General features: G+C 44.4%; 2 protein-coding genes across 2 annotated transcripts in view; one reads left to right on the forward strand and one right to left on the reverse strand.

Moving 5' to 3' along the window:
* Positions 1-4,087, forward strand: part of si:dkey-190g6.2 (coenzyme Q-binding protein COQ10 homolog A, mitochondrial) — a 22,520-nt gene extending 18,433 nt beyond the window's left edge. The window contains exon 7 of the transcript XR_004614454.1: positions 4,075-4,087. The gene's annotated coding sequence lies outside the window, so the exon portion shown is untranslated. The remainder of the gene's footprint in view (positions 1-4,074) is intronic.
* LOC117764821 (inactive dipeptidyl peptidase 10) lies at positions 832-24,256 on the reverse strand. Its single transcript, XM_034590899.1, has 25 exons — positions 24,080-24,256; positions 18,295-18,409; positions 17,210-17,305; positions 16,975-17,069; positions 15,019-15,090; positions 10,639-10,691; positions 9,998-10,079; positions 9,408-9,528; positions 9,167-9,321; positions 8,285-8,382; positions 7,987-8,110; positions 7,587-7,628; positions 7,393-7,497; positions 6,864-6,955; positions 6,117-6,164; positions 5,347-5,465; positions 5,212-5,259; positions 4,872-4,970; positions 3,921-3,987; positions 3,596-3,790; positions 3,442-3,496; positions 3,241-3,340; positions 3,073-3,131; positions 2,295-2,367; positions 832-2,201 (listed from the first exon to the last, which is right to left on the reverse strand). Exons 1-25 carry the CDS (start codon positions 24,116-24,118, stop codon positions 1,978-1,980), a joined length of 2,376 nt encoding a protein of 791 aa, XP_034446790.1. The 5' UTR covers positions 24,119-24,256; the 3' UTR covers positions 832-1,977.
* Between the last annotated feature and the right edge of the window lie 1,184 nt (positions 24,257-25,440).

Consider the following 25,440-nt stretch of genomic DNA (forward strand, 5'->3'; position numbering starts at 1 on the left):
AGATAGATAGATAGATAGATATATAGATAGATAGATAGATAGATATATAGATAGATAGATAGCACATTCACCCAGGCCTCATGTACACTCCACAGTATGTTTTGCATTACTAGACATAACTACTAAAACACAAAATGTCCTCCCCTCATTAAGGTCATACTTCGCCCAACTGTTAAATCAGAGTTGGATCCCTAAGTAGCCTCAGTGTTCCTGTGTGGACTGAGCACTAAGCCACTGATTCATAATGAGTGATGCAATAAGTACATATGTATTTACTTTGTTGTTTGGTTATGTATTTTTTCTTTTTGTTACAAATTTCGTAAGAGCATTCTGATAATGAAGTGTAACCTCATCTCATCTCATCTTATCTTATACAGGGAAGTGTTTCACTTATTTTGCCTACCCTAAATTATGTAAATGAGATGGACAGACTACTAGAAAAACCTGTCCATACAATTTAACAATATAATTACACAGCACTACACACTGTAGTGTCGTTAAAACATTTAAATAAAAACTGAAAATCTAAACCTTAATAAAAGGAGGATTTATTGCATTCACTATAGGCGTCTCTATAATTAACTGCCAACTGAGTGGATACATCATGTGTAGTGTCGTGTTTTTGATTAGTGTTGGCAAATACTCCAAATGATCCATCTCATACCCTGTGGACCTGATCTTCAGTCATTAAGAGCAATAGCAGCAGGTATTAGTTGCTGTGAATGCCCCCGTCGTTCTTCAGCAGGTATCAATCAAGTATCAACCAAGTATTTCATAGTTATCCATCCAGATGACTCTGTGATGAGTGAAGTGAAGAAACCAAAGTAATAATTTGCTGTAAAACAAGAAGTTCAAACTTTATTGTCAAGGGGAATAAAAGGAGTAAGGAGTAGCTGGTTGTTTTCGAGTCGGGCATTCATTTTCAAACCAACTGCATGCAGTTTACCGGTATGGTTTGGTTGATTGCTTCATGGTCAAGCCCACAAGCTCAGTGTATTTGTAACATAATGGCTCAACAGTTTGTCCAAAGAAACCACAGAACTCTGCAATATACAACAAATGATTCAAATGCCAAGACATAGAAAAACAGAAACCTACCTTACTGACCTGTACAGACGTTCTTGCACCATTTCTTGAATTTGGAGCTTGTGGTGTAAATAGTTTCAGCCGTTTACTCATTCTTAATCACATAATGCAAATAACACTAATGAAACCAGTGGATAAAGTCCACAAACTGTATTTGGCACATTCAGAATGATACATATGCTTCATCTCACTTTATTTAAGCCAGGAATTCACTGTACACAAGACCCAAAAATCCTTAGATTTTGCAGTGACATCTTGAGAGTCTGCGCAGGCCAAAGACCGTAGGGCCTGATGTTAATCTTTGAGTCTAGGAATCAAATCTCTTGTATCAGAGTAATCTCACTTGTTTGACTTTCCCTTGAACGGAATCTGCATAAATCTGAATGTGATCGTGTCGTCTGATCTTGTTTATTCAGACATCTATAGTAGGTTGAAGGTTATGTAAGGTTGCGTCTTCTCATAGCATCGCTAAGGATTTTCAAGTCTTCTCAAGTGTTCCCGGCTCTTGGCAGAATTTGTACATTCAACCCTGACGGGCCGTAAATTCAATCATCTGCCAAACACATAAAATGCAGTGTAAACTAATCCACATCATGCAGCCATTAAGACATGCATGTTTTCAAGTCTTTGTAAACGTTTTGTCGGAATCTGTAGTCTTGTAGTCCACATCGACATCAAGTACATCTTGTAAACAAACCGTGTCTCAATCATACAGTGTAACAGAAATAATTATGTGCAACATGATATAAAGTACATAAATTTTTCCAGAAGTTGTAGGAGCTGATCTGATGTGTTTGGTCCCCACTCCTGTGCTCTTGTACCTGGTAATCCGACCCAAGGTAATGCATAAAACGGCATTCAGTCCTAAGAGAGTCCTTCCAAACTCTCGGCTCAGTCATCGTCCTCCTCGTCGTCGTCGTCCTCTATGGGCTCGAGGAGAACGCTCTGCTTCAGGCAGGTTTGGAGGTAATTGACCACTGTCCGCTGGAAGTGATGGACGCTGCGGGGCTCCCTCAGGACGTGGCCCTCGTCTGGGTACAGCTGCAGTGAGTAGTTGGCTTCCACCCTTACCAGTCGGCTCAGGAGCTCAGCGCTGTGCTGGAAGTGCACCCTCGCTTTGGTGAGAAACACACATTTTAGAATAAGTATGAAAGACAAAAACTACAAATGAAATCCAAATATCATTATTAAAATGTAATAAATCGTACCATCTGCAGTTCCATGTAGAATAATGAAATTCTCATCTTTCAGCTTGTTAACCTCCTCCAGCAAAGAGGCAGTCTGAGAATACACAACATGACTGTGAGTGCTTTACACCTGTCCAGTTAAAACTAATGCAGCCCTGCAACAAATCCTTGCTTCATAAAAGTTTTAATACTATTGAGCTGTTTGCTAAAATCGTTATGGTCTTCCTAGAGGCTGTAGGTTCGGTTGCAGCTGAACTGTATTGCATTATTACACCATATTACACCAACTCTGGTTACCTGTGAGAATTAGAACTGACTTTGAGATTTTACTGCTTGTTTTTAAAACCTGGAACAGTCCGGCTCCGGCCGATATCCTCGATCTGCTATCCCCCTATGAGCCGGATCACTGCCAGGGCTTTTGTTGTTTGACTTGTTTGTTGAATAGTATAAATGAAGTACAAATCATTGGATACCATGGATTTTGTAAAGCACCTTGTTTAGGGCTTCTTCTTCTTCTTCTTCTTATTTTATTGAGTGTTGTCTCTTATTCTGCCCTCATTGGTATCAATTGTGACAAACAACTAAAAATACCTGTTAGTGTAACACAATACACTTGAGCTGCACCACAAATTAAACGGCTTAAATGGCTTTAGAGTTGCATCAACACCTCTCGATAACGGGAACCTTCTGGCTGTGAGGCATCAGTGCTAATCACCACACCACCATGCTGCCCTCATTCATTTAATAAAACTATTTACAGGTGAGCACAGAGCGCCAGAGGACGGCTGCCGAGCCTCACCGAGTAAGCGTGCTCCTCCTTCGCTGGAAGGCCGAGATATCTCTCTGAGAATGCAGCACCTGAAAGCAGTGGAACGACTTTTACACCAACACATGAATTGTTTTGCTGTTTCACAGCATTTTTCAATGCCCCACTCTATGAATAATTGATGACATGACTGCAACTCACTGTAAAGCCTGAAGTCAGTTATCGGTGCCACAGCGGCCGTGCACTGAAAGAGTTTATCTGTTGCAGCCAACATCTTGAGAGTTAAATAACCACCAAACGCCTGTAAGGGGAAACAGAAAAGGCACAAATCTAAATCATGTGAACACTTTCATGACTTCAATAGAGAGGAATTGAGTTTTCAGGTTTTAAAAATGCTGTAACCTTGCCATAGAGGACCATCCGGCGATCATCAATGTACGGCAGCTGCATCAACAACCTGTGGAAACATCATAACAGCCTGTTAGTTTATCACCTGACAGGCTTTATTCTCAGGTGTCAATGAGGCTGCGTTATGTTGTTGTAAATCTGCACTGACTCTACAACTCCCAGGTAATCTTTGACTCTCAGTGAGCCGAGCTTGCGCGTGTCCAGAGCAGCGGTCTTCTGTCCGCGGCCGACCCCGCTCCTGCCGTCCACCCAGGCCAAGGCCACACTCTGCGAGCTGGAGAGGACTTGGGGCCAGTCGAGGGAAAATTCCTCCGTCACCGACTGACTCCCCGGAACACCATCTCTGAGCAACAAGACCGACAGGATCAGCGGGTGTGCTCACAGTTGTTGGGTTCAGACGAGTTGATCATATGTTGCAAAACCGGTGACACAAACAGTCCAAGCGTCTGGTGTGATTGCTCAGCGACACTTACACAATGATGAGGAGAGGGTGCAGGTTGGCCTCGTAACCCTGAGGCAGAGAGAGTTTCAGGTGCAGATCTGAGGAAAAGCAAAAAGGGATCGAACAAGGTCAACACTTCATGAACAAGCAGCCTGAAATACATCTGAAGAAATGTCTTTACAAAGATATTCTTTCATTTGAACAGAAACAGGAAAGAAAAGAACATGAACAAATATTCACATGCTTGTCCCCAGGGGCACGCATGACTCATACTGACATAATCACACAATACAAGAAATTTCTGCTCTGGTACTTCATGATATTTTGAAAATAGTCTGACTGGCACTGAAGGTGATCTGTGAATGCTTTGTTTGTGTGGCCAGTATCATAAAAATCCCCATAACCATTTAATTTAGCTACCTAATGAAATGAGAGCCAAAACAAACCTCTGCCAAAACCCAACAGTCCCCTTATGAAACCACAACTAAATTCACTAAATCCAGACTTTTGTTTGGCTCTGCACAAAATTGCTCTCGCATACATATCAGTCCCCTAAAAATGCCTGGTTGCTTTCATCAAGATCCAAGAGATATTAAATGTCTACGTATATTAAGTTGATTCATTTATATAGAATGAAGCATAAAATGTGATTTATTCAGCTTTTCTGATGTTCATGCTCCATAGGTTATGTCATGTTGCCCGTTTACCTGACGACCTGTGATCTGTTTATTCAGACAAATTGGTTATAATTAATTATTTGGTCAGTACTTAACAATATTTGTCTACTCGCAGATTGCGGTCCATTGCCTCTGCTTAATATCGTGTGAATGCACCAAAGGCACCAAAGAGGATCTGTAAGCTCTTTGTGACTGTGCTTGTGTGACCAATATCACAAATGTAACCACAACCTCATTTAACTTAGCTACTTCCGTACATTAAGGACCAGTTATATAATATAGAATGAATGGTTTCTTTGTTGTACCGTGGTTTTCTGCTGGGAGGGTCCTGAACAGGGTCTCAGGGAGCCTCTTGTCCTCCAGGGCTCTGGACAGAGGGCTGTTGTCCTCCAGGACGACGTATCCTACAGGAGATAGAACATCACCGTGTTACATTTTTCATCCTGAACATCAAAACACACATGGTAGTCTCCATGTAAGCTGCTCTAACTGAGAGCCACAGACAGAGGGCAGTGTTGACGAGCGTACATTGAATGGATCTACATCCCCCCATATCGAACTCTGCAGGCTGTCATAGGACACTGCAGGCCGCCTGTGTGTGTGGATAAGTCTGTGTGTATATGTGTAAGCTGATGTAATACTCACTGAAGGGGTCCTTTGTACTGTGAACCGTCACTTTAGGGATGCCAGGGCCTGGGGAAGAAAACATTATAAAGCCAACTGTCTAAGCAGCGTGGTGCGTTCAAGTTCCTGGCGAAGACGTGCATGCGTCTCATTTACCTAAGCAGTAGAGGGTGAAGTGGGTTTGATTGGGGCTGAACTCGGACTTAAAGAAGCTGCATCCATCTATGAGGTCACAGGAGATGCACTGGCGCTGGAAAACTCCATCCAGGTCCACGCTGGAGAGGTAAAACAACGAGGTTATTGACCACACGCAGGACGGCCTAAAGCAACTTGATTGGCTCCAATTGATCGATTGATCGCTAAGGTCTTAGAGAGAAGTGTCAGCATCGAGTCAAACTGCACCTGACTGCCCGGAAACAAATGGGGTTCAATAAGGTTAGACACAGAAGCCGTCGTACCGATCACTCTGTGGAGCCTCTAAATGTCCTTTTCCACTCCGCTGCTTACAAATTTCACACAGGATCGATCACAGGCCAGGTTTAAACAAGCCGTCTTCCCTCCTGCGTGATATTGAGCTGTCTCCATGAAGCACAGCTGATAAAAACATATGAAACCCAGGGAGGTAGATGAGGGAACAGCCAAGTGTGTTCATCACCCATGGGACTATGAGTCTCAGCGACTTGAACCTCAGCAGCGAACACGGAGATTGGATTTTTTCTTATGAATGTGTCAATTCAGCCGTTGTCCTGGAGAATATACAGCACACGACAATAAAGATTCAAGCCAGTTATACGCTTGGTGGTGTCAGAAGGTTGGTTTCTCCATTAATCTGAAACATTGGTTCAGACTAAAATAATCATATCACTGTATAGAGTCTGTATTCTGTGGCTGGGGTCAGGAGGTTGTTCACAGGGAAACATGCTCACCTGTAAAGGTGTCGGCTTTGTCTGGATTCCTCTGTGCTCAGAAAATAGCTGACGAGGAGAAAAAAAAATGAAGCACAGACAAAGCAGGTTACTCAACAAAACCGCAGATCGCCTCCGGGTATCTAAACTTCATCCAATTAATCAATTATTCATGACAAGAACCTATCTTCACATATTTACATACTGCAGCATGTTTATAAAATCTGCTACATTTTTTAAGGCAGCGTTAGAGAAGCTGTTTAAAGGGAATCGAGCCGTGTCAGTAGGTGGACTGGTTCACTTCTATACAAATGTAAGGAGAGAATTATTTACCGGAGAGCTGCATCGACCTGTGGGTCATAGAAGTGAAAACAAATACCTAGAGCTACCATCGTCTTTCCGTGATGCTCGCGCTTCAGTCAATATGTTCATAACCCATCTGTTGTGTTCTTCCACCCGAGCAAAAAAGATTTAAGCAATAATCTGCTCCGAGTCAATTCATTGCCTGACAGAGAGTGAAGCAATTTTTTGGCTTTTTTAATATAAGATGTTTAAATGGCCTTCTTGGTTAGAGTCTGACCTAATGATGGGATTTGCTCTCCAGCAGCCGAAATGGTTCTCTACAGCAGGAGATGATTATTTTCGAGGTGGGCACTATTCTGCTCAACCCCTCCAGTCACTTGTATATTCATGGTGAGCATGCTGCAAGCCGATAAATGCGCTGAAGGGTGATTCAACCTGGCTCCACACACTGCGGCTCTCACGTACATTTTCCCAGCCTTCTCGTCCAGGGCGCAGAGCAGGGTGACATCCCAGCTCCCTGATGTCAAGAAGCGAGGGGGGACCGACGGGATGGCAGGCTGGGTCACACACAGAAACAGAGATGAGGAGGAAGGCAGAGGCAGAAGGCAGATATACGGAGTAAAAATAGGCGCAGCGATACAGCAAGTGTGTGTCAGGGGGTGAGGAGAAGAAGAGAAAAGGAAGACACAGGAGAGAAAACTACCCTGCAAATATAAAACACTCTGCTCTTTACTACCAACTTTGCTTGAGCCTTTAATGGGAAAAGAGATAATTGCACAACTATGGAGAAAATAAAATAACTCAAACGGCTCTGCTAACGACAGAGGTGGAGGCGACTGTGAGGAAAACAGACTTTAAGGCTGCAACGTGCCGCTGGGTTCTGAAAACTCCTGCTGGTTTATTTGACCCCGCGTTGAAATGTTAAAAGCCAGTTCTGCCAGTAATTACTCGAAGATGACACGAAGGCGTAAAAGTTAACGGCGCAGAAACTGACCTGTGCAGAAAGACCGGCGATGTGGTGGAACTCTCCGCGAGCGCCTTGCTTGGCCGGCAGGATCGTATAGAACATGGAGCCGTCAGCTGAAAACAGTGGCACCTCCTGTAGATGAAAAGCTATTTAGTCAGATGAAAGACTTCAATGATAAATAGGGGTAACAACAGACTTAATGAGCCGTGATCAATAATTACCTGTCGTTGATTCTGCATGATGTCCATGGCCATTTTGTGTTTCTACGGATTTCAAATCAAATGCATCAGTCGCCTAATTTAAAAATGCACTTACATCAACATCTAAAGCTGATGTGAATGTCACTTTTATAAATAAAGCTTTTTATGTTCATTAATTATTAAGGGTCGCATTAATTAACTGAAATCTAATCCGAAGGAGAAGGAGCGATAAAATACTGCAGCACATCGCTGAAAAATTCCTCTCATGCAGCAAATGACCTTAAATATTAATCCAGCCGGTGGAGATTTGAAAGCGTAAAGAAATCAGTCCCGGCTCCCGACACAGAGTAAAAGAAGCAAAAATTCTATTACAGCCGTGCACTGCAGCGAAGGCCATTTGGATTACTAATGTGGCGCTCACCTCTGAGCACGCCCCTGTGGTGGCCTCGCACACGCAGAGCACCGACTGGTTCTGGGCGCGGTTCAGCCAGCGAACGGCGAGCCGGGTGGTGCTGATCCAAGTCACCATAGAGATGTAGCTTTCTCTGAAGAGGCCATGCAGAAAATTATACACGGGGAGGAGATTGAAGAGTGGTGCAAAGGGACGGGGGAAAAAGAGGAGCAGTGAAGGGGAGAGGAATGTGGACGTGTGTATTAATTTCTGACAGGTGGTGTTTGAAGTTTTATAAGATTCTTTATATTCACGACGGCGTGCTAACCTGGCCCTGAGCGAGTCGGGGGGAATCATCTCCAGAGTGTGAGCAGGACCATAAAGATTCACCACAAACAGACTGACTGATGGGATACTGGATCCAGCCTTTGAGCACAAGCAGGAGAAAAATGATTTGTCAGACACATTTTTGGAAAAACACGAGCGACAAAGGGAATGTTGGTCTGAAAGAACAGAACTTGGGTCCAGACGAGCATAAAAGAATAAATAAAACAATAGCAGTAACTATTGAATGGAGGTACAACTCATGCCTTCCATTTTTATCTCAAACTGGGAATTCACCGGTAACAATGTCTGGAGAGAAATTCTGAATGAAACAAAATGTAAGGCATAAAACAATATCAATAATTTACAATATCATTTGAAATAAAGTCCAATATATATCGTTATAGTGCTTGTTCATTGTGTAAGTACAGTGAGGAGGTATAACATAATTGATTGACATCAGATTTGTAAAATATTTGGCTCTTAAGTGTTTCTCATTCTCTGCTCATGTTTTTACTTTTATTACCACATCTTTATCTCTCTCTCTCTCTCTCTCTCTCTCTCTCTCTCTCTCTCTCTCTCTCTCTCTCTCTATCTATCTTTTATATGATCTATATTGTACGTAAAGCACTTTGAGCTGCATTTCTTGTTTGAAATCTGGAGAAATATCTCAAAATCTCCTTGATGGACTAGAAGAAAATATTTATGGTTGACAATCAATGTATTCTGAAGAATTTGCTCTTTTGTCTTGTGTCATCATCATAAAGTTGACATTCCTGTTGTTTAGTAAAATGTCACGACACCTTTTGTTATTATAAAACAGATGCAGACGTTTGTGTTCATCACGTCCTGCAGCCTCATTACACTTGTTTTGACCAGTTTCTACCTTTGGGTAGGGGAAGAGCAGGTTGGACGGGTAGAGGCCACCTAAGAACTGAGGTATTTCCATCACAGGGGTGGCGGAGTTGTTGATGCTGAGGTATGCCAGCCGGGCGCCGTCCGCAGACCACCAGTGAGCGACATAGGTTAAGAGCACCTCCTCTGTTTTAAAAAGACAGGAACAGGTTTAAAAACAGATAATAAAGTGTAATTCAGCTTTTTTGTGCTTACAGTAATCAACGTCCTACCCTCATAGGTCCAGTCAGAGATCCCGTTCACCACATTCTGCCCCTGGTCCGTGGTTGTGAGGCGCAGCGGTTTGCCGGCCACGCTCGGTTTGTAGTAGATATCTCCGTCCAACACGTAGGCCTGGCATCCGCAGCACAGACAGACAGCGCAAATCCATTATCAAAGACATGAGCGGCTGCAGGCTTCATCACTGGCTTCATGAATAGAGCCTCGGACGCCGTCCAAGAGTGAATGAATCATCAGCCAGCACACACACACACGGGTGAGAGCCAATACATCATTACTTGCTGGGTAATATGGTGCATATGAGCACTGACATAGCAGCAAAAGTCAATTACGTTACAAGGAAAGGTAGATGAATGATATTATGGGTGTAAAGCGAATCCCCATAATAACGGCACAGTCACTGCAATAACCTCTGAGCTGGAGGTCTCTCCGTAATTGCGAAGACACGGCTCCACTGATGTTGTCATTAAGAAAATGATGTGGAATGACGGCCATTCACACGCAGACAGAATGATTATAGATTGAGGAAGGTTGAGGAAATTGAAAGGCATGAGTGAGAGGGACGATCAAGTGTCTGTCTCACCAGCTGGTTGCCCTGATGTCCCCAGGAAGCGAACTGCAGCGCTGCCTTCTCCCTCTCCGCAGGCCTCAGCTCCAGCAGATCCCTGGAACACACATAAAAACTCAAACGTAATCCTCTCATTAGGGAGAACTGTCCTGTTCAAAGCCCTCTGAGCTCCGTCCATGCCCCGGCCGTGGGAGAGTTACTGTACTGCGGAGGACAAAGGAGCACGATGCAGCGAAGGGAAAAACAATGGGGTTGGTTCATGCAAGAGTGCAACATATTTCCATTTTTGCTTCTTCTGGACAAGCAAACATTTCCCTCGATGGCGAAATTTCAGGCAACGATTAATACAGCGGGTCTTCTACAAAGATCCTCTCCAGAACGACTTGTCGGAGGCTCCAGGGACCAGCCAACATCCCCGCTGATATAATGCAGATTATGAATCTCAGGCAGTGAAATCTGTACAAACCATATGTTGGGATATGGAGCCTGGAGAGGACTGACGAATGAATGCATGTCTGACAGCGATATGAGGTTCTGATTCGATGAGACACGCGTTGACGGAAGGTTTGGTTTTTGGTTAAATCCGCGGGTCTGCTTGCATTGGTAACGCTCATGCCCAGTGCAGCCCATGCATTAGCATTCACGATTCCACCTACCCATTAGCCACATTGTAGATAGCATAGGAGGCTGTGAAGGACTGAGAGAACACCTGAAAGAGGTAGAGGATATCATGCATACAGGTGTGTGCCACACTTTGATTTGAGTGCTCACACATGCTCATACACGTGTAGAAATAAAGTTAAATGCAAATGAAACACTGGTAAGTGGTAAATGGATTTATATAGTTCACCCATTCAGAAAGCGATTCCATACGCTGCACTGTTTCTATCACACATCCCTCACACACTACCGGCACAGTAGTCAGGGGCAATTTAGGGTTCAGTGTCTTGCCAGAGTGGATGGGCCGGGAATTGAGCCACCGGTTCTACTGAGCCACAGCCGCCCGACATCTGGTGAGACCACAATATTAACCACTGAGGAACAAAAGCTGTTTGCATTAAATTAAATGACTGCAAGCGTCAAGTGGCTTATTGCTTTTATTAAAAGGCAGCAAGACATTAATGCTACAAAATTAATAAGAAAATCAAATATCAGTTGATTCCTAAATTCATTTATTGATAGTACAGATGTTCTGGTAACGATACCAGCATCTGAAATGCCACCGATCCAGCCGGAAATGGCATGCGAATATATGTACAGATCTGATACTGCGTCTTTAAAGTATCTACTGTATATCTTTTTCATCCAGATAAAACTCCAGTTTTCTTTTCCTGCAAATCACTTCGTCTTCACTGCTTCAAAACAGCAAAACGTCCCGGGATGCAAAGTCTAGGTATCAGAATCTGTATCGGCAAAGGAAAATGTTAATATCTAGAATATGTAATTGATAAATAATCCTACAAAGCACTAATAGCAGTGTGCCTTGTGTCATTTTTATCAGCCCAAGTATCTTCATATAGCTTTAATTGCTACTGAGCCAATCACAGCTTAGTATATGATCCGTCTAACCGCTGGCTACAGTTTCATCCAGATTACATCATTACTGCGATCACGAGTGAAGAGCAGACATTTGGATCACAGAGCTCTTTACTTAAGACTGAGTAAAAGAGACAATATATCAGCAACATGAGAACAGAAAGAAAAATACATGCAGACGTTCCTATAAAACACCATCATTACAGCTAATATCCTTCCCACTGAGACCTATTGAGGCTGGAAGCTCTGTCGCAGACGTGACCCGAGCATCAGCAGCTCGATGAATAATTAAATCAACACACTGAAGAAGACTTAGGGACCAAATCGATGAGTGTGTACGTGTGTGTGTGTGTGTGTGTGTGTGTGTGTGTGTGTGTGTGTGTGTGTGTGTGTGTGTGTGTAGGGTTAATTGATCACGGCACTACCTGAGGAGTTCAAGGTATTATATTGATTTCTGGGATTTCTCTCTTTTGTATTTACGACCAAATGGTTGGAAGCAGGCTATTTGCCCTGTGGCCCCTGAAAGCCTCAGCCTGCTGGAAAGCCAGTTCCTAAAGAAATGAAATGTCACATCCCCTATACGGCACACTTAGCAGTGAAATTGGATTTCTCCTCTGTGTTGTTTGCCTGTTGTTAGAAAACGCATGGATGGAGTGGCACAGGGGTAAAGCTGCGGGGGTATGGGAGGGGAAATAAGGGCTCAGGCTGTATAAATGTGCATGAGGGCAAAACAGGAAAGGAGCTTCAACAGAAAACAACTGCAAGAGCAGGCGGAGAGAGGGATGAACTGGTCAAACAGGAAACAGGTGATGGACGGAGATAGAGAGAGGAGGAAACAAAGACAGGAAGGGAGGAGGAAAAGGAAGCAGAGGCACCGACTCCAGGCCGGAGCTGACGGCTGCTCGACACCCAACATGGGGCCGATGTTGAATTACGGGCAGCATCACTCTTCAAGACCAAAGGGGGCAGCATTGCCACAAGCACAATGTCCGATTAGCCGTTCGTGATTTGTTAAGGAACCCGGTGATTCTGCTGATGATTTAACGTCGCGAAAGCCGGTGGCGGAGGCCGGAAGTTATGGTGTGTTTTTGTGCGTCCGCGTGTGATAAACAGCCACAAAGAGTGAGAGCATCTGTCTCCGGGAGGCAGAGTGAACTCTAATGTGCTGCCAGCAACGTGTCATAACTCCTCCAGATTGCTCTGCTCGTCAAGCCCCCCCCCCCCCAACCCACCACCACCTTTTACACCCCGCCCCTTCGCTACGCCACTGCTGCCAAAACAGGGAGGGGGTGAGGGGGCACTGCACTCACATCCACACAGATTAAACACTCGTAAGGTAGCGTGACAAAGAAAACATGTAGAGATTACACCACCCTCTGCCTGAGCACAGATCCTGTGTTCTGCTGTAACACTACAGAGATAACAGCATCCTCCCTTTCCAACAGTGTTGCTGCCTCACAAGCAGCTCAGCAATACACCGTCTTTGATACCAGCACCCATCAGCGTTTGCTGCAGCGTGCACACACACCGATCCCTTGGCATTTTGTTTGTCCCTAAACTGCACCGTCTTGGCAGGAGCCGCTCTGTTATGGCTCCTGCTCATCAATCCCCCCCCACCCCACCAAAAAAAACTTACATCTCCTCCAAGCTATTTCGCCATCACTCTTTTTTTTTTTTTTTAAATAAGAAAAATAGAGGTGTTTTTCTGCCTTTTCTCCTCCTCGAACACAAGCCAACTTAATTCAAACAGCCTCTGAGGAAATCTGCGTTCTCTTGTTCCTATGTGGTCGAATCCCCCAACTCACTTCTATGTATACCCTCTTTTCAAAAGCAGTTTATTCCCCCCCCCACCAGGCACAGAACCCTCCCTAAAGCCTCCAGAGCTAATATAAAACCCCAGGGAAGCCTTTTAACATTTCACACACTGATCATCCATTTCCCCTCCTCTGCATCTCTCTCCTCTCCGTATCTCTGTCACTCTTCGATAACCATTCTGATTGATTTCCACCGGGCAGTGTATCTAAGGGCAAATGGTGCATATCCCATTATTCCTCCTCCCCTCCATCACAAGTGGCTCCCCCCCCCCCACCACAGTTTTTCCTCCCTCGGTTCTCTGCCACTCTCAGCAGCAAAACCGCTCCTCGTCCAAACAGCGGAGCCGGTGTCTGGTGCAAACTGCTTCAGTCAGCACAAATCCCCCCAGAGATAGACAGAAGAAGAAAAAAAAAGTGAGTGAGAGTGAGGAAGATGAAGCCGGAGAGAGAAGGAGGGACCTAGAAGGGAGGGATGATTGGATGAATAGCCTCCATGCATGCAAAATGCCAACCACACACACACACACACACACACACACACACACACACACACACACACACACACACACACACACACACACACACACACACACTCTCACATGCACACATATCCATTCCTAAACACACAAATGATTCCAGGTGCCCACAGCCTCTGATTTCCTGGAGTGTGCGCACACACCGAGCATACAGATGAGAGCAGACAATCCCCGCTGATATCAAAGGAGGTATGCTAATGGAGCGGCATAAATCAACCACAGCAACCCACGAACTGGGCAAAAGCTGCGGAGCCCGTTCCCCACAGAGAAAAATCCGAAAACTGATTAAATGTACGTTAACCGCTCAATTATTCAGTTGGGATGAGCTGTGTTTGTGACGAACGCCGTAACACAGCAACAGGCTCGTTTCGAAAATATGAAACGCAGTGATTACAGCAGGTCTCTCTCAAGAAAATCCACAGAGGGAAGGAACGAGGGAGCGACTGAGCAGCAGAATCTGCATCCAGATTTTTTTTAATAAAAATGGGCTTTCACTTCCCACCAGCTCTGTTTCCTGCCTTCGCTGATTATGTGCAACTTGCCTGATCTGTGAGTGGTGCTAAAGTCAAAGGGAGTAAAAGATGTGGGTCTTGTCCGACCAAATCTGATCTGAAACCTCCCGCGATTGTGATTCTTGTCAGCTTCTCATTAAAATTCTCCCACAGAAGAAGCCGGGCGATTTCATTACCGCAGCTCCAACTTTACTGCCCCCCCCTCCCTTCCCCCTTTTCCCTTTGCCTCCCACGTCCCACTGATCACTCACTCTTACGCTTTTCCTCAACCCCCCTGCACCTTCCACCATCAGCCAGTTTAAATATTCAACTCCCCATATGTTATCCCCGTCATTTGGCGGGCGGTGTTTCAGAGCTACAGACTGCTGCAGCAGCAGAAATCACTGCTCTCACACACACAGACACACACACTCGCGTTCACTCCTCCCTGTTGTGCGTCGAGGCTCTGACTTAGATTCATGACACCATTGTTTCGCAGCCACTAGCGGCCTGCCATACGTGGAGGTTTGTGAACAGCAGCAGATTGTCTTTGATATTTATTAGTGCATAGTGCAATTTATGGCCCTGGATGTATCCTGCAGGTGAAAATCAAGATGGTGCTGAATGTTGAGTCAACTTGGCATTCAAAGAAGACTTACTGGTTGAATGTTGTACGCCAGGAGGACAAACCTCTTGTCTGCGGACACTTGGAATTTAGTCGTGGTCAGATCCTGTAGACAAAAACAAATGAAGACAATTAGACAAAACGTATTAAGAGACGTTAGTTTGGTCTCTCTCACTGTGTGTGGCTCACATAGCTTCAGAACCGTCCATCTTATCGGCTTCACACGTGGAATTTGGTTCCATTTGGACACATGATACATTCAATGTTAATAAAGTTTGAATAATAACCAGTACTCTGTAGCAGCTGTAGCAACAAGGACTCATCAACGACTTTGTCAAACACATTCACGACAACTGGCCCCATACATGACTACGGCAACGACAATTGATTGTCCACTTCAGGGTTCTATATGTACTGAGTCGAGCCTCACAGAACTTTGTCATTGGTCAAGACATAGAGCCCAAAAAAGCAAAACTGGTTCCCTGCTTCCTTAGTCAAAGCTAAAACAATATATACCTAATCTCAATCCTGCTATTTTCATCTAAGTCCTCTTTTTGTGCAGAGACAATCGTCATGTGCATCGAGTAAGTTGCTACTCATCAACACTTTTGATTACAGCTGAAAACCTTGTCTTCTTTGACAGATAATACAATAAACACAACAACCATGAAGTCAGTTTGAGAATAAGAGACACTGAACTAAAGAGGCACAAACATGCTCAAAGTGTGAGTTGTTTTTTTTGGCATGAAAAAGTAATTCAACAACTAAATTGTCAAATACTTGTGTCACACGCTGTTACTTTGCACAGATGGAATCGGGACACTTGCAGCTTTCTAATGATGTATAATTCATCAGGGTTGTGTAAATATTGGATCCAGTATAAACCAAAACATCCACAGTGACACTACAGGTAGGCCAACGTGTCCCCTGGGTGGGACAATACACTTTAAAAAGGTTGAACAACAAACTGTGTCCTCTGTGTCTTCTCACAGTTTTGTTTCTCAACAATCCTAAATATTATATTCCACTGTGTTTCTGTTTCGAGCCAAGAAGCTGTAGCAAAAACATATTTAGTGCAAAATTCTGCTGAAAAAGACAAAACTCCCCATAACTGTACAACCGGTGCTGTTTTCACTGCACTGGCCTCCTGTGAAATGTACGATGTTTGGATTTGGGAATTCAAACTCCATCTTATAAGCTGCTGCACAATTATCAGATAGTATCAGACAGTGTATCAGTGGGTTCCTGATCCCGTGCACGTCCATTAGACGATACCCCAGTCGTCATGTTTTCATCTGTCATCTGTTAGTTAGCAGGATTACGCAAGAAAACCGTTGGACGGATTAACACAAAACTTGGGGGAGGAATGCAGTGTGGGTCAGGGAATGTGGTGCGGATCCGGATCAGAGAGCGAGTGAATTTAAATGTGGTTTCATCAGGGCACTGTTCGACCTTGGAGGAGGTTTTGTATTCTAATTTGTACCATTCAACTAAACCAATATTCACTCCGCATTTCTTTATTTGAGGAAAACCATTGTACTTCTTGGTATTCATGAAAGAAAATATATTTTTCTTATCGACAGCGGCAGGGATGACAGAGCCACATCACGACACAGAGGAGAGAGACTTCTTCTCAACCTGAAAGCGCAACCCCTGCTTCAAGCTCCTCGGTGATGACCCATATAAGTCTGTCAGTGTCGCGCAGCAGAGGCGGCGTTCAGAATCATGCCCTCGCTTGGAAAATTCTCTTTGATGGCACATGTTGAGGACTCACAGAGCCGCCAGAATGGGGGGGGATGAGCCGATACTGTCTCTGTGCCAAATCTTTGTGGGATGTGGAACAGTGGGACTCATCAGCTTCTCTTTCCCTCCATCTGCAAGCTCCTTCCTCTGGGTTGGCCGGCTCTATCCAGCTGTCTGTGGTTATGAGCCAATCAATACTTAAAACCTGTCCTCCGCGCTCATGAGCCATGTTGTTGTTGCAACTCACCAGGGAGCTGTTGTCCAGCAGCGTGGAGGTGAGGTTGCTGTTGAGGCTGAAGGACAGGACGTGTCCCTCTCGGGTGCGGACAGCCACTTCGTTTTCTGACAGAGATAAAGTGCTGTTAGGGGCGATGACTTAATTTCACAGAGGCCACAAAGTGCTCGCCGCGCCTGCAAACCAGCGGCTCAGTTTCAGGTGAGATCATTAAAGGATCGTTTGAGACTCAACGTGGGATCCTCACCGCTCAACCAGGCTACACGGGGGTCGTGAACCTTGAAGTCCTCGCTCTCCAGATCCTCCATGGTGAGATGGGAGCGGAGTAACAGGTGAGATTCATCTTTAAGGGGCAGAGAGACAGAGTTAGATCATCAGAAAATCGTTCCTGTTTACAGAAGCAAAGCCGGAGCGTGTTTGCAGCCTGGCCTATATTTCTGCTTCGCTCTTGGATTCACTTTCTTATTTGTGCATTTTAAGTGGCACTGTTGATGTGTTTGTAGATTGGAAGCGCTCTTATTCACTGTTTGGTGGATAGTTACATTTCCATTAAACAGAACTTCGCCTGAAGCAGGAGAAACGAACCAACCTGACTCTGTCCAATGATTAAATCGTTAAATCTAATCCATACGAACAACAAAGTGTAAAAAACGCCAATATTGTCTTTTTTAAGGAGGGGTTCTTTAATTTAAGAGACTATTTTGTTGTTGCCTGGCAACGGCTCAGACCCAAGAGATAGTCAACGATGATTTGAACACTTCCATAAAATGTTGAATTGTCGTTTTTTTCACTGCAGTTTGTGGTTTTTATAACACAATTAAAGATGGTTGAAAATTGAGCAGATTTTCCGCTTAAATTTCTCAACATTTCGACAGTAAAGTCACTTGAACATGATTGAGGTGAAATCTTTCTGTCACCTCTTAGGGATTTTTTAAAAATGAATATATTCGAGGAGCAAGTTTCGAGTGCTATGATGAAAATGCATTCTCAACATTCTCAAAATTTCTACAGTAAAATCACTTGAAACTTGACATGCACACAGCGAGAGTCACCTTGAACAAGAGTGAGGCGAAAATTCTTTGCCACCTCTTACGGATTTTTTTATATTCATATTTTCTAGTTATAAGTTGTGAGATTTACAGCTCTTCTCATCTGTTTCCAGTCTTTGTGCTTTAAGCTATCATAGAGTAAATAAACACATTTCCCAGGAAATCAAACCGTTCCTGTGATTTCCCACGTTACAACTCCACTCTGCTTTGTTGCTTTTTACTTTTCACCCTCCGGCTCTTCCCACCTTTTTTCCCGCTTCCTCTTTTTTTACAGAGCTCTTACCAGGCGTGAGGAGAATGACGGAGAGAATGACCAGAGACATGACAGCCAGGATCACCACCATGGCAATTCCAATGCCCTTCCAGTTCCGCGGGGGACCGTCTGAACTCCCCAGGTCCTGAGAGTGACGGGGAACACACACACACAAACACACTGATGAATGTGAGCAGCGATCGAGGAGGAGGAGGAGGAGGAGGAGGAGGAGGAGGAGGAGGAGGAGGAACATTAGTGCTGCTTCATTTACGCAGTCTCGCAAAAATGTCCCCCTGACAGGCATCTCAGCGCCGTGAGCCTCGGGGGGGATTGGGACCAGTCTTCAGCATCACTGAGACCTCGCTGGATTACTCTCATTTTCCATTTGAGAGCTGCGTAAAATTGTTGCATGTGAGAAATCAGACTTTAATTGCAGCAGCAGTTTTTTGGCTGCACCATCATTTTTCTTCATTATCACATGACACACTATCATCTCACTTGTTACGTGACTGATGGGACGTGTGGTGTAGCTAAAACAAAGAGGCTTTGAGTGAAGCTATCAAGGAATTTGTGATGCCTGAAACGACTTTTATAGAAAAAGCTGTTTCCTTCCTCAGCCGCTTTGGGGCAGATCAGGATTTATTCTAGAGCTTTGGATTAAGTTGTTAATGAGGCCATAAAAGTGAGAAAAAGACAGGGACTGTATAAACACAGAGAGATAGACAAGGGCGCTGTTGCCAAGAGAGCAAAACTTCAAGTTTAGGCTCAAAGTCCTTGCATAAACTATTATGCGATCTGGGGGAAACTGATGGAATGAGCCGGCATCAGTATCCGTCACAATTAAACCCAATTGCATTCTGTTCCCAGGCTGCGCTCCGCTCCCTCATAATGCGAGGCTGGCACTGCTGGAGCCACATGCCGGATGGAGTGTGAGAGTTAAATCACACAGCAAGCATAAAACTCAGCCTCCATTATGGCGGCTTCAGTCCCTTTGGCATCACCCCTACATCAGCCTCGTCGGTCCTGGTCCGGCACACATCCCCCCCAGGCCCTGGGGAGGACAACAGCGGAAGGAGGGCATCTCTGTGGTTCACTCCTCGACAGATTGCTGCTCCTCAGTGCTCCCTGGGTGACACCAGCTGTCCCTGAGTCTGGGCTATCGGCCACACTGGCCTCAGAAAACCCCGAACTATAGCGCTTCCTCTCCACACACACACACACATCTACCAATACACAAACATACACTTCTCTCCAGCTGAATATCTAAGAGCTCTTGCATTTGTGGTGTTAAACTGACAGTGTGCTTAAATAACTGTCGTCAAAATGTCTTAGAAACCCATTTCAGAAAAGTGAACTGTGCAGAAACCGAAGATTAAAGGTGCGACAGCGGGATCTCTCATCCCATTTTATGACTCTGTGTCTTTTATCTAACAAAGAAAAACCTTGATATATTTTCTTTTATCGTCATTTTTAGGAAAGTTAAAAACGGAGTTTCCACGTCCTATTACGAGGGAGCGGGTTGACTTTATAAGATGAATAGAAGACGTATGAGCTTTGCTTTATCTTGAGTGGTTGCCAGTGCAGGACTCCCTGCCAAGGTCTCATCTTTAATAGATAGAGATCCTTGGCTGCAGTATCACAACACGTTCAAATTAAAACCCCCACCAGTTGCACCTGCAGGGGAAACTTTTAAGCGATGTTTGAACTCTGGCAGGTCGGCGCAGGCCAGAGCCGGGAGATTGATGTCCACGGCTGTGAATCTATTCGCCTCTCTAACACTCTGGTTTATCTCATTCTCGTGACCCTCTCTCAGCACCCAATCTCTCACTGAGCCACCATTATCCCTCCATCAGATAAAGAACCCTACACTGGTCTATGAAGGCTTTGGTAGAATACAGTCAATACTGCATCACTGCACCTTTAACACTGTCTGCCTGACTGAACAATTTTGGAAAACTGAAACCATGCTGTATGAACGGATTTTCCATTAAAAGCAATGCATACTGCAGTACATAAAGAATTAATTACAAATTCTATAGTGGAAAGACACATTTCAAATTAAATTCCTCCACCTGACTGATTCACAGTATTTTCATTTCCAAGTCCATCCTCAAATTACTGTGTGCAACATGAGAGCAGAACATCCTCCTCTAATGGGATGCACGGCTCCCATCATTCCCCTGAGCCCAGGCATTAAGTCCTACTTCCAATTAAGGTTAGCATCGTTGCAAAGACTGACAGGAAGAATCCCACATTTGTGTGAACAAGGGTTTTTTTTTGTCACACACGCAAATGAGACGTGCAGAATCCCCGAGAGTGAGCGGTGGAAAAGCTGGTGGTGTCGACCGGCTGCTGGTCACGATGCACGAGGGACTCTAATGCAGCATAATCTGCTGGCACAGGTGAACAGAAGAGGAGCTGCAATAAGAGACTGACCCCCCCGCGTGTCTCACACAGCAGCCTGACGGACAAGCATATGTCCATCTATCAATCTCAACACATCTCAGAGCAAGTTTTCTGCTGAGCCGAATCAAAAATGAATCACTCATTGACCTTCCGCAGCGAGCCGTCTACTTTACTCCACCCGCCTGAGCCGAGGTGTCAGTCAAACACCAAAAGGGGGCGAGAATGCAAATCAAAGATCTGTGTGTTTATGGATCAGCCGCCTGAAGGGTTTTGCCCTCGAGGGGATTTTTATTCTGTCACACCACAGAACTGCATTAGAGGAACGACAGATCTTTCATTCACTCACCCCAAATAAGAGAATCAATACGGTGTACAGTTAATAGTGGTGATGCCGTAAAGAAGACTTTGACACTGTTTCTCTCAAGGTGTGATGCCCCAACGTGGAATATACACGAGAACTATTCTGACCCTTTCTAGCGTTTCAAATTAAAAACCATAGTATCAGAATAAAACATTTATTACATCGCACACAATCTGATTCCAGCAAAGTGGCTCCGTTTTTTTTTCTCAGAGCGCTGCACACACAACAAACAAACAATTCCGTCTCTATTGATTGAGTTTGAACACTATAAAAGCAGGCCATGCCTAACACAATTACTCAATCTGCACAGCATGCACCCCGGCTGGGTTGCGTGGAATCCAGGCGGCGTTAAGAATTCATAAATTGGGCTCGGGAGACCTCCTTAACTCCATCTTCTGTGTCTCTGAGATGCAGGGAATCAGACAATAAATCACAAGCAGAGGATTGAGGGAACCAGGCTGTTTGAGGATTCTGGTGCTGGATTGGCATACCTCTAACCCCCCCCCCCCTTAACATGAGGAAATCATGTTTATTACATACATAACATTGGCAGAGACATCAATGAAATAACCACCACCATAAAAACAAGGGGAGATCTTTCGGCTGACACATGCAGGCATCAATATAACCTATATGCTCACGATTTTTAATGATTCACTGTAATTGCTCACGAGGGAACGCGGTAGATTAGCAAGTAGCCCACGTACGTATTACCTTGTCAATATCTCTCACTGCCTCCTTAAAAATGAAGGTCATCATTAGAGCAGGCTGTAACTTTAGCATGGTTGGAATAAATGGTAACCAAGCATCAGTCGTAATGAGATACTACAGCTCGGTATTGATTCATATCTCTTACCACATCCAGAGGACTTTACGTGCTCCCATTCACTCACCGCCGCACCGCTCCTCACTTTGTGTTTCCTATCTCAAAAAGCAGTAGTTACACCATATGGGACTGATTTTTCTTTGGCCCTCGAGGCTTTTGCCAGACAATGCAGCGAAATGAAAGACCTGCAGCTTTAACCTCTGCTGATGCAAGGCCGCCCTGCACTGTCTCATTCTTTTCATGCTCCCCATCACGCGTAAGTAAATTACTGTACAAAAGGGTCGTGAGTGAGACGGCTTCTCCCTCGGCACCTCCAGCCACTCACAGTGACCGAGTTACTGCCTCTGCGAACAAGCAGCATCTGTAGAAGACATGTGGGGGAGCGGTGATGACGTGTTAGTTCCAGCGAGATACAAGAGGATACACGACTTATCGCCTTGGGACTTTACAGAAATACTGAATCAGCACATGACATGCCTATAATGTGCTTAAATAAATACATAGATTGAACAACAATGTGCTCACTGTATACACTATGTACACAACATGAAACCACTGTGCTGGGAATGAAGAGATAGAATAAAGATAAAACTGATTTATCCACTTTTAATTTCTTCCCTCACCCTGAGGACCGACTGAGGCAGAATCAAAGCTTTATGGTTTTGTGGCATGAAATCGTGATATTGCTTTCGTAGTTAGAAATAGACATATAGACTATGTCATAAAAACAATGACGCACAAACACATTATTCCTGGAAAATCACGCTGCATCCTCTCACCGGCAGAGCAGTGAAAACCTGAGGGAAAGTGGGCAGATGTGATTTGCCTCATTATTAACTGTTTTCCTGTGGAACGCTTGTTGTTGATTGGAGACAGTGACGTGAAATGTTGCTCACATGCAGCTGATGGATTGTCTGTATACGCCCCTGCAGCCGTGTGTGTGTGTGTGTGTGTGTGTGTGTGTGTGTGTGTGTGTGTGTGTGTGTGTGTGTGTGTGTGTGTGTGTGTGTGTGTGTGTGTGTGTGTGTGTGTGTGTGTGTGTGTGTGTGTGTGTGTGTGTGTGTGTGGGCCCTTCTCGAGGAGACACTGACGCTGCAGGAGACGATTTCAGACGAAGTTTCCCACAGATTTCATCACGTTAGCATCCGGAGGTGTCAGACATCACCGTGCTCACATCACACAGCAATTAGACATTAATTTCACTAATAACTGCTCCACGTAAACTCTTCAACAGTTTTGCCACCAGGGCTGCTGCAGTGATTTCCGGGGAGGGTGACAGTTTGATGAGATCTGTTAATTAGTCGACTTTGGAAGGTTTTTTTTAATGGTCTCGGTGCCCTGTGGATAAACAGAAGCACCAGAATAACAATCTGTGTGATGGTGGACGAGAAAGTTTTATCCATGGAGGGGAACACTGCAATTAGTCCTGCACGGATATTCGTCGTGCATGTCCATCGGCAATATGTGGAGAAGAAATATAGTAAATAACAGATTATTAAATCAGAAATCTACACACGTTAAGCCATGAATATAAAATCCACCTACTCAACTGTAATTAGCCTTCATGCAATATCTTAAATTGACAAAAAATAGTGAAATAAAGAAGACACTTGAACAAGAGATTAAATAATGAAGGGTTATATATTTGACTGCATGCATATGTTATCGACTGGGAACATCAAACAGATGGTTTAGTCTCTGTTCATTGCCAATACACCAACACAAGCAGAGGGATAATCAATCATACACTGAGTGCAGCCTGTCACATATAGTGCAGGTTCACACTGGAGGGGGGGGGGCAGTCTGCATGGGACACATCTGGATATTACAGGAAAAAAATTACAACTGTTCCTGGTGCAGATGTGATGCTGAAAGTGTATATGGGACCTAAAGGAGTGAGAGGAGGCGGACGTCGGTGTCACTACAGCGGGCTGCCGGCACCGCAGTGCACGGTGTCAGGGGTGTCCGGTCCACAAGATGGATAGTGACAAGCAGGAAAGTCTGAATGGGCGAAATGGCTGGAATCGATAGTTACCGTGTAGTGGGGGTGGGGGGGGCACACATGAGGAATCCCTCTGCTGCACAACACACACACACACACACACACACACACACACACACACACACACACACACATCATGCACGCTGCACTCACACCTGCTCCGAATGTGATGGCAAAGTAAAGTCACAGCAACAATTAGACATTAAACTCGTGCACGTACCAGCTCCGTGGTCATGTTCTGTTGAGTTGTGGCAATCATTGTAATCCGTAGCGCGTGCGCCTCTGTCGCCTGAAAACCCGCCGAGCAGCTGCACCGGAATCCTGCGGAGCTTCCTCTGCATGCTCCGCTCCCGCAAGTTTCTCTCTCTCTCTCTCTCTCTCTCTCTCTCTCTCTCTCTCTCTCCCCCCCCCCCCCCCCCCCCCATCTCTCTCCCTCTCTCCAATCTGTTCATAGGCTATCGATTGGCAGATAAATTAATCATGACAGGCTGTTGGATGTATAGATGAGATTCACTTGGCAGACTTCAGCTGCTTCAGCATTTTTCTACAAACGCTGAAAATGATGCTGTTGTTGTGATTGTTATATTTAAATGTTATTACGGATTTTTTTCATAATAGACACTCAAATACAAAAGACAGAAGGGGGGTGTTTCAGTGTTGAACGATTTTATAACGGTGTTTCTATTTGACACATAATGTGACCAGAGGGACCAGAAGTGATCGAGATTCTTTACACATCCATAGACAAGATGGGGCCAGGACTGAAATATGTTATATTGAATAGTGTTGTAAGTCCTATCCACGTCTATCTGGATCTATCAGGGATGCTGATGCAGTTCCTTCCATACTTGAAAGGTTCAGGAATGTCTCCAGCCAATTGCTTGAGTTAAAAATAATCAATATGTCATGGCTTTCACTTCATAAAGCTCCAGCGTTTCGTTGCAAGGCATGACAATTATTTATGTGCAGATGGTGCTTATGTGTAAATAAGATATTTTAATTTTAGGATGATATATCATTGACGAATAATCAAAATTAAAGGAATTATTGAAAGTGACCAGATGATGAACACATTTTAACCCCCCATATGCACATGTAATATATACTAAATATAATATAATCCTGAAGGCTTTCTGATTCTTCATTTCTTTTTATTGCTCTTGTGAACTGAAATTGAGTTTCCTCTCAGACCATTTGCTTTAATGGATTCGATATAAAACATAAAAATGAGAACTTAAAGTAAAGATATTACTTCCATTAAGAGGTGTGGTGCAGAGTTATTTCAAATTTGTGATCTTCATGTGTTTTTAACCTTAATTCACTCCAAGAAAAAAACAAACGTTATTTCGCGCGTACTTTCTTTACTTTGAAAGTTTTAGACCGGAAGTTTGTTGTTTGCCTCCCTTGATTCTCCACGTTTCTGTTTCTTAAACGTCACAAACACAGAACATCCGCGTCCCAGGAACATTATTACATTAGATCTTTTCCAAACGGACATTTCTCGTGATCTCTTTCACTAGTTTCTGTTTGTTATTGATCACAAAGAGCGACCAGACAAAAAACGACGCGTTCGGCTTTATT

Source organism: Hippoglossus hippoglossus, chromosome 7 (assembly GCF_009819705.1).
Source record: "Hippoglossus hippoglossus isolate fHipHip1 chromosome 7, fHipHip1.pri, whole genome shotgun sequence".
NCBI classification, from domain to species: domain Eukaryota; kingdom Metazoa; phylum Chordata; class Actinopteri; order Pleuronectiformes; family Pleuronectidae; genus Hippoglossus; species Hippoglossus hippoglossus.

What these genes read in the sequence shown, in the direction of transcription:
- LOC117764821 (XM_034590899.1), bottom strand. Translation starts at nt 24,118, where the DNA reads ATGATTGCCACAACTCAACAGAACATGACCACGGAGCTG. An exon ending in CCGTGTAGCCTGGTTGAGCG is followed by an intron (nt 17,070 to 17,209) that starts GTGAGGATCCCA and finishes TATCTCTGTCAG; the next exon opens with AAAACGAAGTGGCTGTCCGC. An exon ending in CCCGACTCGCTCAGGGCCAG is followed by an intron (nt 8,111 to 8,284) that starts GTTAGCACGCCG and finishes TGGCCTCTTCAG; the next exon opens with AGAAAGCTACATCTCTATGG.